The sequence below is a fragment of the Diplotaxodon limnothrissa genome, linkage group LG9 (assembly GCF_057381915.1).
Source record: "Diplotaxodon limnothrissa isolate DT_005_m linkage group LG9, D_limnothrissa_male_GT1.1, whole genome shotgun sequence".
Lineage (NCBI taxonomy): Eukaryota > Metazoa > Chordata > Actinopteri > Cichliformes > Cichlidae > Diplotaxodon > Diplotaxodon limnothrissa.
The window spans coordinates 6,801,329-6,820,455 of record NC_140604.1 but is presented as its reverse complement, the minus strand read 5'-3'; the positions used below and the strand labels follow the sequence as shown (position 1 = coordinate 6,820,455).

Sequence of the window (19,127 nt, the reverse complement as noted above, 5' to 3'; positions counted from 1 at the left end):
ATTGTCTTGGCGAAATAAAGCGTTTTTGAACAACTTCATATAAATCGCTGTAACTTTTGATAGAAGACTCAGACAAACATGTTTATGGCTTTATCTTATAGAACTCAATATCCCCGTGCTGGGCAAACAGAACAGGTTTTGCAGCCGTTTGAGCTAAGATTTTAAAATTATTCACATAATGAAAACCTATACTTTGTCTCAGGCGAGTTTCCCATTCAAATGCATGTAACAGTGAGAAACACACTGTCTTGGCGAAATAAAGCGTTTTTGTACAACTTCATATAAATCGCTGTAACTTTTGATAGAAGACTCAGACAAACATGTTTATGGCTTTATCTTATAGAACTCAATATCCCCGTGCTGGGCAAACAGGTTTTGCAGCCGTTTGAGCTAAGATTTTAAAATTATTCACATAATGAAAACCTATACTTTGTTTCAGGCGAGTTTCCCATTCAAATGCATGTAACAGTGAGAAACGCATTGTCTTGGCGAAATAAAGCGTTTTTGAACAACTTCATATAAATCGCTGTAACTTTTGATAGAAGACTCAGACAAACATGTTTATGGCTTTATCTTATAGAACTCAATATCCCCGTGCTGGTACGGTGTACATTTTAGGACATCGTCAGGTATCAGACAAAAAATTGTCAGGTGTCAGTTGTCAAAAAAAAAATTGTCAGGTATCAGAAAAAAAAAAGTCAGGTGTCAGAAAAAAAATTGTCAGGTGTCAGTTGTCAAAAAAAAAAAAGTCAGGTATCAGACAAAAAATTGTCAGGTGTCAGACAAAAAATTGTCAGGTGTCAGAAAAAAAGTTGTCAGGTGTCAGAAAAAAAGTTGTCAGGTGTCAGAAAAAAAATTGTCAGGTGTCAGAACACAAGGTACCAGAGAGAAAATCTTCCTGCAGGTGGCGCTGTTGTCATGTCCCACCCGAATTGATTTCCAAATACGTCATCAACGTGTGACCGTGGGAGAGCGTAAGGTCATTGACCTCACCGGAGTTTTACGTGGTTCAGGCTCCTAACGACACAAGGTAAGTTTAACTTTTTCTCCCGTTTGTTCATATTTTTGCCACAGTTGTGTTATATTAAGTTGCAGTTATGTTGTGAAAGTTACATATCAGAGACGGAAAGCCAGTTTTGTACGAAACCAAATCAGTACTATTTTTGTCTGGCTAATTCATTCTAGCTAGCGACAGTGGTGAAACGTGATTCAAATTTAAACTGTTCAGTAATTGTTTTGTATACATTTCAGCAAATGGACAAGCTGAAAGCTTACGAGCAGTTGCATTTGAATACTAATCCTATTTGAAGTAATACATTTCCAGTGGTAGACATGTTAGATTGTCACACCTGGCTATGCATTGTTTTATTAATATTATATATTGTCTTGATAGCTTGAAGGGGATGATGCCGGTTTCATATCACTGGACTTATCCATGGCAGTAGAGTACATCCATGCACAGAGAATCATTCACCAGGATATAAAGCCAGCAAATGTCATGGTAAGCCATATTGTATTTTTCTTTTTCTCCACTTTGTTTTTGAAGATCAAAATAAAAATAGTATATTATTTATTTAACTTTATTCTCTTCAGTCTATTAAACACTACATTTGAACAATGAGAAACTTTTCTGGCATATTCATATAAAGGATTTTTTTTTTTAAAGTAAGAAGCCTTACATTGTTTCTTTAATAGTCCAATTTTTCTTTAATATGTTGGTTCTTGCACACCTACAAAATTCCCAAACATGTTGTAAGTTTAGGCTTTACAAACTGAAAGTTTCTATTATTTTATTAGTCTGTACCACTTGCTTAAGTGGAATGGGGATTAAAAAATGCACAGGACTATAAAACCGGGTTGGATCATTAACCAATCTGTTAATTTTAATGTTGGGTATAATAAACAATCTCAGAATAAATCTGCAGTGATTGGGTGATCTGGGTGCTAAAAGCTTTGAGGGTTTTTTTTTTCCCCAATTATGAGCTGTGGTCTTTGGAATGACATTTTTGATAACATTTGTGAAATTTTAGACAACCTGGTAAGTTCTCATATGTATACCTTATAGGTTCACCACCCTTCTAAGAAGGCAGTCCTGACAGACTGGGGCATGGCAAACATAAGAGACACTGTGATGCTTCGTCAAGGGAGTAAGTTCACTGCCCAGGCTACTGGTCCAGCTGGTGGCACATATCTTTACATGGCCCCTGAATGCATACTGATGTTTGAAGAGGCCTCGTTCCAGACAGACATGTGGTCCCTCGGAGCCACATATCTGGAGATCCTGACGGGTTCCGCTCCGTGGATGGTTAAAAAACAAAGAGAACTGGCTGCACTAATGGCCACCAAAACCCCACCACATGCCCTATCACATCTCAGTGACAAAAACAGTTTTCTTGGTGGTTTGGTGAGCTATGACCCAGACTCAAGGCCTTCCGCATCTGATGTTAAGTTTCTCAAGTCAGGCCTTGATCTTACGAGCCGATATGGCTACAAGTGGTAATGTTGCTACAGTCTGCAGTTCAAAAGTCTTTCAATGTGAATTATGTTCTACATTATTGTTAACAAAAGTTGTGGTAAATGAAACACTGAATCATTATGAAAGATGGCACCTTGTCAATTGTATTTCAACATTTTATTGTACATTTTGTTGGTCAGACAGTTTTCAAATTACCTGTTGATTTTAAACAAGGATAAATAAATGTTAACAAACACTGTTGTATGATTTTATTGGTCATTGGAAATGTTTACTGGTGCACCTTCCATCCTCTCTCTCTTCAGAAAGATGTATATGTCATTTGCCTCGGCAAACGTAGAAAGTGTAGGAACTGCATTTCTGTTCATGGCAGTTGTGAGCTCTTGGACTAGCATGAGGTATGCAGCAAGGCAACCATCAGGTGTGCAGGGAAACTGGCTGTTTTCTAAAATGTTCTGGCACATGTCTCTGAATTCCTGGTTTGCTACCAGTGAAGGCTCTTCCCTCTCACAGATTAATTGCTTGGCATAGTCTAAAAGGTCTGGGTCAACAATGTGCAGCACATTGCCATATCCTGCGAATGAAAGACAATATTGAAAAGATGTTCACTTTGAATGTTAAAAATAAATGAATAATGACAAAGCTGTTCTAGAACCTGTATAAGAAGCAGTCAGTGTTTACAGATGTTATTACAGAAACTTAAAGATGGAAATATCACTCAAACATTTAGATAAATTTTTAGTTAAAGGTGTCAATATGAAGCCATTTTAGTATTGACAGTAGAAATTCAGAAATCTCTTATTGTACTACAAGTAGGCTTCTTCGGAAGACACAAAAGAGAAAGCACATTATAACAGTTTTACGCTCATTACACTGGCTTCCAGTATATTTTAGAAAATTCATTTTAAAATTTTAGTAATGACTTTCAATGCTCCGAATCGTGAAGCTCCTGCCTTAATTTCTGATCTTATAGAACCCCACGCTCCCTCTCCCAGCCTGTGATCATCTAATCAATGGCTGTTAGTAGTCCCACCAGAAGACCAGAGGCAAGAGATCTTCCAAAGCGGTGGCTCCCAGGTCATGGAATGCTCTGCCTCCATCATTACGTTTCCTTGATTGCATTTATTCTGTATGTTCGATTGTGCTGTTTTATGTTTATCTGTTTTATATTATTGTGAAGCCACTTTGTGGTTTTTATCCTGTGAAGAGTGCTATATCAAAGTAAAAGTAAACTAATGAAAGTTAAAAAACAAACAAAAAAATAAAACCCCACAGGCTTTCAAATGACATACCAGGAGGTGGTGAGGTAAACAGAAGGTCGGGTTTCCCAAATGGACCAGGTGCATTGCGTTGCTTGCGGATGTCATGGGTGTTCCAAACTGTTTGCTCTGTTTTTAAGTCTCTTTGAAGCAGTGGCAAGTGTGAGTACTGCAAGCAGTTGCTATGAAAAAGGAGAATTAAAAAATTAATATGTTCATCTGCTTCTTTGAGGTAGAATAAGTAAAAGCTAAATTTTAATCAGTACTCAAAAAACAAAGGCATTCCTAGACCACATACTTTCATACTGCTGCTTGATTATTTTTCATGTCTAAAAATATTGACTTACATGTGCACAGGATTGTCCAGTTCAAGGATCCCAGACTCCATCATGGCCTACGCATGTTGTTTTGAAAAAGACATAAGTTGTGAAGGTGAGAATTTCATTAGTGAAAAGGTACAGATGTACATAAACACAGATTCTGGCCTTGTGTTTTCAGATAAACTAATCCATCGTATGTTTAACGAAATTTGGATGGCTACTCTTTGTTAATAGGTTTTACAGGTGAAAGATTTGCTTTACCTCAAATGTTGTCAGCCATTTCTTAATCCATGTCCGCTTTAAAATACTGTTGAAACATTCAGCTCTCTAAACAACAGAAACATGACATTATCAGTTTTGTTGTCAGGTTGTTACTTTAGAAATAGTCATTTACCAGCTTAAAGACATACCTGGTTGTGCACTGATGTCCCCATTCTGAAGCACCTCCATGCCTGATTCCCAAGATCTCGCATGTGAAATGCCATCTGCATTTGACCCACAACAAGGTTCTCCTTTCCTCTGTCCCCCCGAATCATTTGAGGACAGCCTAAAGACACAAACTGAAGATAATTAGTGAATGATGAAAAAATAAATTTATTAACAAAATGTAATCTTTTTTAACCCCCCATTTTTTAGTATATTGCATACCACCCTGTTCTTGAACAGCCTCAAAGAAGTATCTGGCCACAAAGTTTTGCTTGCGGTTGGATGTGCCCACCTTTAGCCATAGAACCTTCCTGGAAAATCTGAAAAGAAAGAAACAGAAAAGTGGCCACTTGTACATATGATTTAATCATGTTTTGGCACTATGTTTGGTTTTTGTTACATTCCCCAAGAGTATGCTGGTTTTCCATTGTATTATGTCTAGGCGTTGTTTCTGGTTCCTCCGGCCATTTTGACTGCCATAGTTGTGTAGGCTTACATGCCTTTGGAATTGAATGTGACTCTTGACTGTGTTCAGACTGACGCGAGGGGAGAGCTGCCTTTTGTTTTGTAATCCCTTGTATTCTCCTGTTTATGTGTTGGTTAGGTAGGTTATCGTAAATTGTACATTTTATTTTCTTTGGAGTTAAATTCTGTTTACTTTATATCAGGGATGTTTTGTTTGTTGTGTTGGTCTTGGCCCTCCCTGAAATTAACTGCCAGTCTGAAATGGAACTTTAAGACTAGCAGGAAATAAGCCTTTTAAAAACCGCCATCTTGAATCCTCCTTCACTATTCATACTTTATCTTGGTCCCTTAGACCAGGCTTGGCCAAATCCAGACCTCGAGGGCCAGTGTCCTGCATGTTTTAGATATCACCCTGGGTAAACACACTTGAATAAAATGATTAGTTCATTACCAGGCCTCTGGAGAACTACAAAACATGTTGTGAGGGTAATTTAGCCATTTGAATCAGCTGTGGATCAAGGACACATCTAAAACCTGCAGGACACCGGCCCTCGAGGCCTGGACTTGCCCATCCCTGCCCTAGACTACTCAGGAGAGATAACACCTCAGTTTACCGCACATCCTTATCTTGAAGCAACTTTGTACTATCACTGAATATAATAAATTAAGTAGCGAATGCCATATTCAAACCTACCCATCAATCCCCAAATGTATCCACATTCCAAAGAACTTCAGTTTATCATTGCCTATATGAAACAACAAATAATAATTACAATTTGTTTCAACAGAAGTACCATCAAAACATGTTTGGAAGGTTAATTGAAAAGATAAAATAAATACCATCAATGTGCCGTGTGTCATTTGGACCACGGCTGATGTAATTCCGACGGGGAATTTTCTTCTTTCCAGGAGATCTCCTCTGAAGACCACTTGCATCCATATACCTCATTATATTAGCAACATCGTCTCTACAGTAACAATAGATTTTACTCTGAGCTCAACAGTAAAACAAGAGAACACTTGATCATATACACACTATTTAACCAACCTGTAACAAGGCCGCACTCCTCTGACATCCCTTACCCGCTTTACCATTGCCCTGATTCCTTGTTCAGGAGACCACTGTTTCATCTCACTCTAAAAAACAAACAAACAGACAATTGAATGTTTTTTTTTTTTAAATCACTACAGAAAATAACATTTATTGTTTCTACAATAGCTCATGACACAGACTTCAGGAAAATATATATTTTTTGCACTGATGTTTTAACGCTTACCTCCACAGCTTTGTGGATTTCAGTAAAAGGTCGTTGGGGGCATCTTCGCTTCAACCCTAGAAGTTTTAAAACTCGTCTCAGATGCCTCTCACTGTTAAAAGACAACACAGACTTACATTATATTAAATGCAAACTGCATGTTTTGTCATTTTAGAGAGTTGTCACGGAAACTGTTGAAATGCAGACTTACCTTATTTTATGCCCATATGAATTCAGTGCACAGCTGATTTCCTTTTGTTTTAAGCCTTTGTTGAACAATGTTATTATCATCATATCTTGAAAGGTTAAGTGTAACAACAACAGTCTAATTGATCACCCACCTCTTACACTGAACATAAGTAATTAACCAGTAAAGTACTAAATCTTTTTATGTGGCAATTACACTAAAAGCATCGTCTATTCAGTGCCCACAAATAAAACATGTGTAGCAAAAAATACACTTCTTTGATATGAAAGAGGTGAACAGTAGTTAATAAATAAGTTGTACTTTAGTCATTTATTTTTAATGCTCTTTTTTTAATAAAAAAAAAAAAAGTATTTTTGGTACAGTCATGGGAACCAGCCAGAGTCGGATACTCCTTTCATCATCGTCAGATGACATATTGCAGCAAAGTCTAAAAACAACAACAGAAAAAAACATATCGGGATCAAAAAATATCCCGACAGTAGCAATATAGAAAAGAGAAATAAAGAAAAAGAGCGACAGAAAGGATGCAGGCTGCTCGTGAGCTTTCAGCTTGTCCATTTGCTGAAATGTATACAAAACAATTACTGAACAGTTTAAATTTGAATCACGTTTCACCACTGTCGCTAGCTAGAATGAATTAGCCAGACAAAAATAGTACTGATTTGGTTTCGTACAAAACTGGCTTTCCGTCTCTGATATGTAACTTTCACAACATAACTGCAACTTAATATAACACAACTGTGGCAAAAATATGAACAAAAGGGAGAAAAAGTTAAACTTACCTTGTGTCGTTAGGAGCCTGAACCACGGTAAAACTCCGGTGAGGTCAATGACCTTACGCTCTCCCACGGTCACACGTTGATGACATATTTGGAAATCAATTCGGGTGGGACATGACAACAGCGCCACCTGCAGGAAGATTTTCTCTCTGGTACCTTGTGTTCTGATACCTGACAATTTTTTTTTTGACAACTGACACCTGACAATTTTTTTTCTGACACCTGACAACTTTTTTGTCTGACACCTGACAATTTTTTTTCTGATACCTGACATTTTTTTTTCTGACACCTGACAATTTTTTTTCTGATACCTGACTTTTTTTTTTTTTGACAACTGACACCTGACAATTTTTTTTCTGATACCTGACTTTTTTTTTTTTTGACAACTGACACCTGACAATTTTTTTTCTGACACCTGACAATTTTTTTTTCTGACACCTGACAATTTTTTTTCTGATACCTGACAATTTTTTTTCTGATACCTGACAATTTTTTTTCTGATACCTGACAATTTTTTTTTCTGATACCTGACTTTTTTTTTTTTTGACAACTGACACCTGACAATTTTTTTTCTGATACCTGACTTTTTTTTTTTTTTGACAACTGACACCTGACAATTTTTTTTCTGACACCTGACAATTTTTTTTCTGATACCTGACAATTTTTTTTCTGATACCTGACAATTTTTTTTTCTGATACCTGACTTTTTTTTTTTTTGACAACTGACACCTGACAATTTTTTTTCTGATACCTGACTTTTTTTTTTCTGACACCTGACAATTTTTTGTCTGATACCTGACAATTTTTTTTTTGACAACTGACACCTGACAATTTTTTTTCTGATACCTGACTTTTTTTTTTCTGACACCTGACAATTTTTTTTCTGACACCTGACAATTTTTTGTCTGATACCTGACGATGTCCTAAAATGTACACCGTAGCAGGGAGATCTATTAACACATAGTGAGTTAGAAGGGTGACTGGAAAGGATAAACTCAATGCATCATGGGAATCCCCCGGCAGCCTACGTCTATTGCAGCATAACTAAGGGAGGATTCAGGGTCACTTGGTCCAGCCCTAACTATATGCTTTAGCAAAAAGGAAAGTTCACAAGCTATGGGATGTGGTATAGGGAAATTTATTAGCAACAAAAACAAAAACATAGTATCCATGGTGTAAATTGCAGCATAATTGTTTTTTCATTGGATCTTAATAACTTAAGTTCTTAACAATAATAATAATAATAATAATAAAATTCATTTAATATAAGGCAAAGACCCTACAATAATACAAATAAGGAAACTAAGTGCAAGTAATTATATTTGTACTGAGAAAGGAATTCTGAGTTTATTCACAAAGGAAAAACTGAAGCAGAGTGATGAAGGAGTACATCACACAATATGCCATTATTATACACTTCAAACTTACAAAGTTATTTCCGTCGATGCAAGTAGAAGCGTTGCAGTCTCCTGGCTTTTGTCCTGGCATCAATAGGCCATATTTCTATGACTTTTGCCCTGATGAGTCTGTAGGAGCTGGCGCAATAGGTGGGTGTTTTGCAATAATGAATCAGAGGGAAAACAGTTTGAGGGTCTGTGGGGGCAAAATATAATTCATACTCAAGGCATTTGTGTGCACTTATGTGTAACAACTGTATGTTAAACTAATTGTTAAATGGCCTCTTAGCCAGATCACTCTTGAAAAACAGAACTTCAATCTTAATAGACCTTTACCCGGATGTTACTATTATTCATATTATTTTTAATTATAGAAACTTTGTGAGATTAACCCTAATCAGACTAACATAATATCATTAACATTAAATTTTAATGTAGATGTAATATGGTGTAAAATATATACTATAAATACATATAGAATGTATTTTGTGAATTAAAGGTAAAGTTGTATCTATTCTTATCAGTTTAATTAGGTGCTTTCAATATAAAAAAAATAACAATAAAACTCAGAGGTGTGTACCATTCTGGGATTGCTGCTTCTTCATGTGTCCATCAGGTGACTTCTTTATGGCATCAGGGACTGATTTCAGCAGAATGCTTGAAGACTGAGCCTGATTATTGTTTCTTTCATCTTTAGTCTTTCTTTCTTCTTGCTGTCTCCTGTTCTGCACCTCTTGTCCCGCAGATTCTTTTTTCATTTTCCCCTGTCCCATGTTGGCTCCGTCAACAGTTGTGCTTGTGTCTTTTCCACCGTTTGTCTCTTTGTCTTCTTGGCTATGTTCCTCTGCCATCTCGGTGACCTTTACCTCCAGGTCTACAACTGATATACCCAAACAAAATTGTGTTTCATTTAATTCAGACGGCTTGACACTGACAGATATTCCGTTCAATTTCATTACAATCCAATAAGCATTTCATCTTCACTTACCTTTTTCAATTCAATTCATTTTTTATATAGTGCCAAATCACAACAACAGTAGATCCTACATTCACTATGTACCTACACAATAATCTGCATCTAATTTTTAGTAGTAGCAAAACCTATTTGAACATTCCTGTAGGAATGGATCTAGAAGACATATTTATGGTTTAGAGAAATATATTATTTATGTTAATTTAGAAAGATCAATTGGGATCGCTGTGAAAACAGAATACACTTCAACAACAGCTAAATTCAGTTGCTACTCATTGTCCACCTCGTACTCGGTTTCTATCTGATTTCTCAGACAATTTGCCGATTTATTGCTCTGTTCTAAAAAATAAAAAATTATTGTAAGTGATTTTAACATCCATCTAGATGCTAAAAACAACAGCCCTAACCTTGGATTTAATGATTCTATTGTTATAATCATTTAGCTTGTTTCAAAATGCGAACCCACCACTCATCACGAACTCCAGACCTTATTCTGATATACAGCATAGAAAATAAAGATTTAACTATATACTGTATTAAGTGAAAATCTTTTTGTGTGATTGTTTCTTAATAATATTTACAATAATTGATTATATAACAGTGGGGAATACATTTCATTACAGTAGCAGTCTTTCTGAAAGTCCTGTAGCAAAAAATAAGGATGGAATTTCTCCACTGTTAGCTTCCTTTAATATCATGTACACAATGCAGACCAGCTAACTAAACACTTACTCCCTCAGTGGTTGTTTATTTGAATCAGAAATCAGATACAGAAATTGTGTTGCTGAGTTTTGTGACACGATGTAGTTAGTTGTTGTTAGGACAAGAATAAAGTTGGAGTTGGATTAAAGTGAGAGCTCTCGTCTGTGTTTACCTCCACATTGGTGACCCCTGACTTGAACATCTTACGAGATGAAGATGATGCCCGCTCCACTCTGGATGCATCAGCAACCGCTGGCCCTTCGCCTCCTGCTGCAGCTGTGTTTGCTGTGGCGCTTAAGCTGCCGGACTTTTGGCTCCACGATCCCCCGTCGTGGTTCGTGCACGTGGAGGCTCAGTTTGCCCTTCGCGGCATCTTGACTGACGATACAAAGTATCACCATGTGGTGGGCTCGCTCAACCATCGTGCGATGACCCTCCTCTGGGACCCACCCACCCTTAAAGAGATCCTTCTTCGGCGCTACGCCCTCTCCAACGTGGAGCGAGCCGAAAAGCTGGAGAAAGGGCCTCGTGCTGGAGGGCAGGTCCATATGGGAGGGAGGTCCTCACCTGCTTTGTGACGTTTCCACCGGCTGCTCACACCCAGTGGATCCCCTTTCATGGTGTCGTTGTGTTTTCAACTCAATACATGCCCTCTCTCCTCCAGGCGTCCGTGCCTCGTTTAAGCTGGTGAGTGCCACGTTCATTTGGCCGGGCCTTCGCAAATCGGTGAAGGACTGGACAGCGGCGTGTGCTCCATGCCAACATGCAAAGATCGATAGACACACACACAGGAGCCCCTCGAACCCTTCTGTGTCCCTGGTAGGCATTTTGATCTTGTTGGCCCTTTGCCGCAGTCACAAGATTTCACACACCTTTTGATTGTGACGGCCTAGGCTGTCAGGCCGTCAAACCACGGCTTACCACCCGCAAGCCAACGGGATGTGCGAGCGGTTTCACCATTAACTCAAGGCCGCGCTCTGGAGGGCTCCACCCATTGTACAGGAAGTGTGTTGCTGAGTTTTGTGGCACAGTGTAGTCAGTTGTTGTCAGGTCAAAAATAAAGTTGGAGTGAGAAGTGAGAGCTCTCGTGTAGTCTCTGTTTAGCTCCACACTGTAATTGTTACCTTCAATGTGCATATGACCTCTTTCTTGCATTTGGATATAATCTCTTAAATTATAGACATCTTGTCTGACAGGGATTCAAAAGAGAATATTTGTACCAAATTGACTTCTCTTTATATGCTCCCTATAATCCAGAATCAAATTTAAAATCCATCTCCTCACATACAGGGCCTTGAATAAACAGGCCCCTTTTTCTCTTAAAGACCCCATAGTCCCATATCAACTTGACAGAGGTCTTTGCTCTGAAACTGCAGGATTTAAAATTAGAATGGGAAATTCGGCTTAAAACCGTCCTTTTTGATAAAGCTGAATCAGGTGACCTAAATTCTCTCTAGTTAGGCTGTAAGGTTCAGGCTGCTAGAGGTTTTCCCACTGTTGCCAAGTGGACTCATCAGATTGTTGTGTTTTTCTCCCGAATATTGTAGGGTTTTTATCCTACAACATAAAGTGTCTTGAGGTGGCACTTGTTGGAATTTGGTTCTATATAAATAAAACTGAATTAAAGTTCAAGGAGTATTTGGCTCAACAGAGTTAACTGACTGTCTAAATTGCTGCCAAAAAAACAGGGGTTGTTCCTGTTTTCCTCAATATGAGACAAATAGTAAGATGTCCTAGCCTGGAAAAGTATTTTTACAGGCCAAACAAAGAGTGCAACACAATTTCCTCTCTAGCTTATGAATCATCTCTTTTAAGGTCCATATTTTTGAGCTATAGGGAGTCAAGCATCTCTGGTTTGTTACCTTCCTTTTAAGAGGAGCCCCAATATCCAAGCTTGTATGCAGTGAGCATATAACACTATTAACAAGATCATCAACCTTTTCGGGAGTAAAGTTAAAAGTAGCTGCTCTGCATTGTGCATGCTTTTGAAGTGGAGGAAAAATCATTCTCCTGAATTAAATGCACAAGGTATATAACATTAATGTTCACACACAGCCTCTTCTAATTAAAACCACAGTGTCTAAAACCCTATGAATGACAGTACATTGAACATCCTGTGCTTGGACGGTGGGAAGAAGACAGCCTAACCTGCAGTTCATAAATTTGAATTAGAAAATCTGGATTTCAAGGCAAAAATGGAAGTGTATTCTAAAGGTCAGTTATATTGTGTTCCAGCTACCTTTTCCTGCTTGGTCCCTCCATGTCTCCCTGTTTTGATGAATTTTTTGATTCCATGTACCCCTGAAACCTTTGAAGTCCACTGTGGTCAGAGAGCAGCTGCCTTCTGAGTGTGTACTCTTCATGCTGGACTGCTTTCCGTCACTTCCAGTACTGTTGAAACTATGACAGGACACAAGTATAATGTTAAATATAGTTAAACATAGTGAGTAGTTGTTAGTTACTGCAGTTAATGGTAAAAATTAGCCAACAGTAAACTTAAAGGACGGAGTCTAGGGAGCTTGAAAAGAAAAGCGTCTGGACTTCTTTAAGTTTCCTCGAAAACATTTCATCTCTCATTGGAGATTCAGATGGACAGCCAAGTCTTGTCCCGTTTAAAGGAAAAAGGTCAGTCTTTTGAGGATGCCAATGTTCACATTTTAGACCGAGAAGACAGTAGGTTTTAAAGAGGAGTGAAAGAAGCCCTCTATGTCCACTGTGAATGACCATCTTTGAACAGGTGGCTTACGACGCCAACTGTCTTGCCTACATAGACAAAAAATAATAAGTAATGCATTTTAGTAAATGGTAAATTTAACTGTAACTCTATCTATCTAGATATATATGGAGCGATATAGATATATATTAGGGGTGCAACGACACTCGTATCGATATTGAACCGTTCGATACAGTGCTTTCGGTTCGGTACGCGTATGTATCAAACAATACAAAATTTTTAATTTATTTTATCAACTTTTCTTCTGACGATGCTGTCTGTGTTGAGAGCTCAGTGGATCTGCGTTCGACTTATCCGCCTAGGCTGCACTGTCGAGCGCAGATCCACTGAGCGCAGCACAAGCTAGCGAGACAGAAGCTAAGCTCGTTGCAACATGCCAAATTGAACCTCCCCCACCCTCAATCAGATCTGGCGTTTGGAACTATTTTGGTCTTCATGTGACGCATGACCCTAAGGGTAAGCGCGTCATGAACAAAAGTAAAACAGTATGTTGGATGTGCCACGCAATGCTCAATTGGTGGGAACTAGTACGTTAGCGCAGTTTGCTCGCACGTGTTGACGCCGTCCAGCCCCACGCACGGGGCGATCCGCGGTAGCTCGTTAACGGAGATTTGCCGTGTTGTGGCGTTGATGTCATTTCAACGTGATTAACGCTGACAGCACTAGTGGGAACACAACGAATATGACTGCACATTTACGCCAATATCATCCTAGTGCAAAGACAAGTGGAAGCAGACAAAAACAACAAGCACGCATGCTACAAACTTTACCCGAGTCATTTAGACAGCTGTTAGCACATGATTCTTCTTATGGGGGCCTGATATGTTTAATATGCTGCTGAGAATATAGCCCAGAAGAAGCATATAGTATAGCTTTTATTTTGGAAAGAGCCATTTCTCTGTAATAAACTCTCTTTTTCCAAAGAAGAGTGATTTCTCGATCAGATAGATTTATTTTTTTATTACTTTGTTGTTTCAGCAACATTAAATTTAAAAACTGTACTTTTGAGTTAAAAGCTATTATATTGAAAAAGATTACATGTAAGAGCCCCAAGCGCTACAGGGGTGGCTGTAGCTTAGGAGGTAGAGTAGGTGCTCTACTACTTGGAAGGTTGTTGGTTCAGTCCCTGGGTTCTGGAGTTTGCAAATATCCTTGTGCATCCAACGCATCCAATATCCAACGCATCCATCGGAGTGTGAACATTAGATAGCAAGCATAGAAGAAGTGAATAAGGCAAGTTGTATTAAGCACTTTAAGTGCTCAGAGTCAAATGGTACTATATATTAATCAGTCTCTTTGTTAATACAACATTGAGAGACAAATGTTCTCAATTAAAAAAAATGTTTATTGACCTAATCGGACCATCTCTCCCTGTTCCTCACACCTCGGTATTCACCACTCATCCAACGTGTGAAACCTGCTGTGAGGACAATTAAAGTGTGGCCAGAGGGGACAGACGCAGTGCTCCAGGACAGATTTAAAAACACAGACTGGAATATGTTCACCCACACAGACCTGGACCAGTACGCCTCATCTGTACTGGATTACATCTCCGAAACCACAGACAGTGTCACCACCCAGAAACGGATCACCATGTACCCCAACCAGAAGCCTTGGATGAACCGGGATGTTCGTCTCCTCCTGAAGGCCTGCAACACCGCTTTTAGGTCAGGAGATGCACACGCCTACAGCACAGCCAGGGCTAATCTAAAGAAGGGCATCAAAAAAGCCAAACACCATTACAAAAAGAAGGTAGAGGAACACTTCTCCAACTCCAACCCCCGACGCATGTGGCAAGGACTCCAGACCATTACAGACTACAGGACCACCAAACCCTCCCCCGCATCCTCTGATGTCTCCTTCCTCAACGAGCTCAACAACTTTTATGCTCGTTTTGAGCGAGGGAACCCCACAACCACAACCAAAGCAGACATGACGCCAGACCACCAACCTCTGACTCTCTCCCCCACCGATGTAGGAGCGGTGCTGAGCAGGATCAATGTCCACAAGGCTGCAGGCCCTGATGGCGTGTTCTCAGAGCGTGTTCTGGGGAGCTTGCAGGAGTGCTCACAGACATATTCAATCTGTCCTTGGCCCACGCTGTGGTACCGGCCTGCTTCAAATCCACCTCCATCGTCCCGATACCCAAAAACTCCAACCCATCTTGCCTCAATGATTACCGCCCAGTAGCACTCACCCCCATCATCACTAAGTGCTTAGAGCAGCTGGTCCTAGCACACTTCAAATCCTGTCTCCCCCCCACCCTGGACCCCCACCAATTCGTATACCGCCAGAACAGGAGCACAGAGGATGCAGTCTCCATCGCACTGCACTCTGTCCTCTCACACCTGGACAACAACAACACCTACGCCAGAATGCTGTTTATAGACTTCAGTTCAGCATTCAATACAATCCACCCCTCACAACTCATCAGGAAACTGACAGACCTGGGCATCAGTTCCCTCATCTGCAAATGGTTACTGGACTTCCTGACCAACCGCCCCCAACATGTCCAGCTGGATAACCACTGTTCATCTACAATCACGATGAACATCGGTGTACCACAAGGCTGTGTGATGAGCCCTTTCCTCTACTCCCTTTTCACCCACGACTGCAGACCTGCTGATGGTTCCAGCACCATCATTAAGTTTGCAGATGACACCACGGTGATTGGCCTCATCAGTGACAACGATGAAGCCGCCTACAGGGAGGAGGTGGATTGTCTGGCTGAGTGGTGCGACACAAACAACCTGCTGCTTAACACCGAGAAGACCAAGGAGCTCATCGTGGACTACAGGAGGAATGCTGACCCACATCCACCCATCCACATTAAGGGGACGGCTGTTGAGCGTGTGAGCAGCTTCAAGTTCCTGGGAGTCCACATCTCCGAGGATCTCACCTGGACGACCAACTGCTCCAAGCTGGTCAAGAAGGCTTACCAGCGCCTCTTCTTCTTGAGGACTCTGAGGAAGAACCACCTGTCCTCAGACATCCTGGTGAACTTCTATCGTTGCACCATCGAGAGCATCCTGACCAACTGTATAACAGTCTGGTACGGGAACTGCTCTGCCTCGGACCGGAAGGCGTTGCAGAGGGTCGTGAAAACTGCCCAGCGCATCGCCGGAGCACCACTTCCTGCCATAAAAGACATCTACAGGAAGCGGTGTCTGAAAAGGGCTGGGAAAATCATCAAAGACCCCAGTCACCCATCACATGGACTCTTCACCCTCCTGCCCTCTGGGAGGCGTCACAGGAGCCTCCGGACTAAGACCACCAGGTACCGGAACAGCTTCTTCCCCACAGCTGTCAGACTCCCGAACTCTGCCTCCTGACATCTGACCCACATTAAACTCATGGACTGAACATACACACACCCACAATGGACAACTGTACCCTCAAACACACAATAATAACATGGACTGAACCACCACTCACAACCACTAGCACTTTATATAGCCTCTGTAGAAACTATCTACACCCTCACTTATCTTAACTGCACTACTGTATAGCTCTGTGTAAATAATCATTCTGTACATACGATAATTTTTAACCCTACAACTGTTTACAACTTGCATAGTTCCCATTTCTGTATAGCTGTATATCTCAGATTCCTGTAAAGTTATTTATTTCATATTCTGTATAGTTTTTCATATTTATATCCTGTTCATATCCTGTACATAGCTTGTACTCACTACAGCCTGTACATACTTATAGTTATAGAATATTCATAACATACTTCATACCGTGTACATTATAACATACCATAATAGACCCATTTCTGTAATATACTCACATATCTATATTATTGCTAATATATATTGTAATATATCTATATCACTAAAGCACTTCTGGATGGACGCAAACTGTATTTCGTTGCCCTGTACCTGTGCATGTGCAATGACAATAAAGTTGAATTCTAATTCTAATTCTAATTCTAATGTAAAAGCTAAACAGAAATGTTTTTAGGTGGTAGAACTGTATTTTAAGTTAACCAGTTCTACTTTTTGCTCTTGCATTTCAAAAAGAGGCTTTGTGGGCATTGTGGTATTGTGGGGGTTGATGCCTATACTTGAATTGGCATCAACCCCCACAATGGCATTTCACACTAATGTCTACTTTAGGGGATTCTGGATGAAGACAAGTCCGGTAGCACAGGTGCCTTATAAGTTTGTATTACTCTTCATTTTTCTCTGGCCTATAGCCCGACAATACTTTTAGTTCAGAGTAGTTGTACTGGTTTTTATATAGAGCACACACAGCAACTGAGACAGATTCACACACATTAACAAATAATGAGACTGCACTGAAAGTGAGAATTTTGTGTGGATCACCTGTACTGTCTGAAGACAGGCAATTCAGAGCGAGAGGTCTCCTCGATGAGTGGTGTCACAATATTTTCGATCATTTCTGTCAACACAGTGAATGTTGGCTCCACAATGAAATCAATGAATCCTACAAAAACAGACATTCATAATTGGCACAGTTTTTTTAAATTCTCCCACTTAATTCAAGAAACAAATGTTTATTAGAGCCTTCTATATTACACACAAAAATTGACATTTATAGTTAGTTTCATCATGTGAATAATCACATGGAAGGAGGAAGCAGAATCATAGATTCATCACATTTTCAAACCTATGAAGTTAGGGACAAGAATTCCTGATCAAGTACCAATTATTAGCAGCCCCTAAGAGAACGACAAATTGATCATGTATAATTACAACCTGTAATGCAAACTTTAAATGGTAAATGGCCTGTATTTGTATATCGCTTTACTTAGTCCCTAGTGTAAAGTCCCTAAGTACCCCAAAGTGCTTTACACTACATTCAGCCATTCACCCATTTATTCACATTCACGAACCGGCAACCTTCTGATTACAAGCCACGATCTCAAGGTCACAAACCTAGCGAACTGGCCCATGCAACACTTGATTTGAGGTCTTGGCTTGCCTCATATGTGACATGTCTAAAATAAATGCACCACAAATTTCCCACGTGTGGGACTAATAAAGGTTATCTTATCTTATCTTATCTTATCTTATAACCAATGTTCCCTCTAAACTGCGCGCCTGTGCAATCTGTGCTCACTGCTCGCACGGTCTCTGCGCACAGAAAATCTGCGTTGTGCACAAAAATAAAAATCTAACCTGAATTAAAATTAAAATAAATACATTAACAATTCATTCTGTTTTGCAGTGGAAGTCAGTAAGTGACCAGCGACTGGCTGCTCCAGCCAATGATGCGATTCACATTCATATATACGCAGCAAATCAATATAGTTGACAGGCTATGACAGCGTCCTTATGTGCCGACACTGGCGTTTTAGCTAGCAAAGCGTTGTGGCTGATGTGGAGTGAAGCCACGTTAATGATAACGTGTACAACCATTGGAGATGTGAGTAGGACAGACGGAACAATTGACGGAAAACATGTGGACTTTTTACCAGTTTATAAATTGTGTTGATCGGCCACGTAAAAACAGAGTTATGATAAAAAAATATCTGCAATGTCTGTTTTTTTCTGAATACTATATTTACTTTATTTACTTATATATTTTATATTTACATAGTTTATATTTACTGCGGGAATTTATATATAGTTTATATTTAATGCGGGAAGAAACGGTAAAAACAGCGTTTTATAAGGAAAGCGCTCAAAAGCGCTCTCCGCCTACACAGCAAATTCAAAAGTGTTAAATGTTTTGGTGTTAATAGTCTTCTTGCAAAAGTAGAGTTAATTTTACTCTAAGCAGAGTCACATTCTTTTAATGTAACTCTGAGGTGTAAAATGATAGTAGTTAAAATCAAGTGTTAAAAATGAGTGTTTCTCTGTCAAATCTGGAGGTGTTACAATGGAAACATTAACTCTTGACCTCTTAACTCTGAACTCCTACAGGGGCTATGACACCAACAGAGTAAATTCACAGACTCCGCCCCCAGCACGGCTCCAATCGAAGCTGAAGTGAAGCCGTTTCAGAACATTTTGCTCTACATATTTGAGTTGTTTGCCATGCTTGGTAAGTCATTTTTTCAAAGATTGTTTCAATTATTATTATGAGCTTTTACTTCTGTGGCTCTTTGGAGTTGAGACAAAGCTGTGTGAAAGGCATTAGCCATGTTGCTCGCTGATAGCATAA

At 39.6% G+C, this 19,127-nt stretch overlaps 3 protein-coding genes across 5 annotated transcripts in view; 1 reads left to right on the top strand and 2 right to left on the bottom strand.

Moving 5' to 3' along the window:
- Positions 1 to 1,254: 1,254 nt before the first annotated feature.
- On the top strand, positions 1,255 to 2,500 carry LOC146625051 (uncharacterized). The gene is made up of 3 exons (XM_085363256.1): positions 1,255 to 1,269; positions 1,394 to 1,501; positions 2,066 to 2,500. Exons 1-3 carry the CDS (start codon positions 1,255 to 1,257, stop codon positions 2,498 to 2,500), a joined length of 558 nt encoding a protein of 185 aa, XP_085219382.1.
- A 156-nt stretch (positions 2,501 to 2,656) lies between these two features.
- Positions 2,657 to 7,248, bottom strand: LOC146625050 (uncharacterized). 3 transcript variants are annotated; one of them, XM_085361914.1, is made up of 13 exons: positions 7,190 to 7,248; positions 6,797 to 6,834; positions 6,411 to 6,495; positions 6,221 to 6,311; positions 5,992 to 6,080; positions 5,784 to 5,911; positions 5,638 to 5,689; positions 4,701 to 4,798; positions 4,463 to 4,599; positions 4,314 to 4,379; positions 4,080 to 4,126; positions 3,766 to 3,914; positions 2,657 to 3,047 (listed from the first exon to the last, which is right to left on the bottom strand). In XM_085361914.1, the coding sequence occupies exons 2-13, from the start codon at positions 6,819 to 6,821 to the stop codon at positions 2,725 to 2,727; spliced, it is 1,290 nt and encodes a 429-aa protein (XP_085218040.1). In that variant the 5' UTR covers positions 6,822 to 6,834; positions 7,190 to 7,248; the 3' UTR covers positions 2,657 to 2,724. The 3 variants fall into 3 exon arrangements, with proteins under 3 accessions (XP_085218040.1, XP_085218042.1, XP_085218039.1); XM_085361916.1 differs by lacking the exon at positions 7,190 to 7,248 and adding an exon at positions 7,082 to 7,109; XM_085361913.1 differs by lacking the exon at positions 7,190 to 7,248 and having other exon boundaries at positions 6,797 to 7,036.
- A 1,370-nt stretch (positions 7,249 to 8,618) lies between these two features.
- Positions 8,619 to 19,127, bottom strand: part of pde1ca (phosphodiesterase 1C, calmodulin-dependent a) — a 40,324-nt gene continuing 29,815 nt past the window's right edge. Inside the window, exons 12-15 of the mRNA XM_085363255.1 lie at positions 17,324 to 17,444; positions 12,498 to 12,658; positions 9,164 to 9,463; positions 8,619 to 8,779 (exon numbers count right to left, since the gene is read on the bottom strand). Of these exons, the coding sequence (XP_085219381.1) occupies positions 8,619 to 8,779; positions 9,164 to 9,463; positions 12,498 to 12,658; positions 17,324 to 17,444 (743 nt within the window). The remainder of the gene's footprint in view (positions 8,780 to 9,163; positions 9,464 to 12,497; positions 12,659 to 17,323; positions 17,445 to 19,127) is intronic.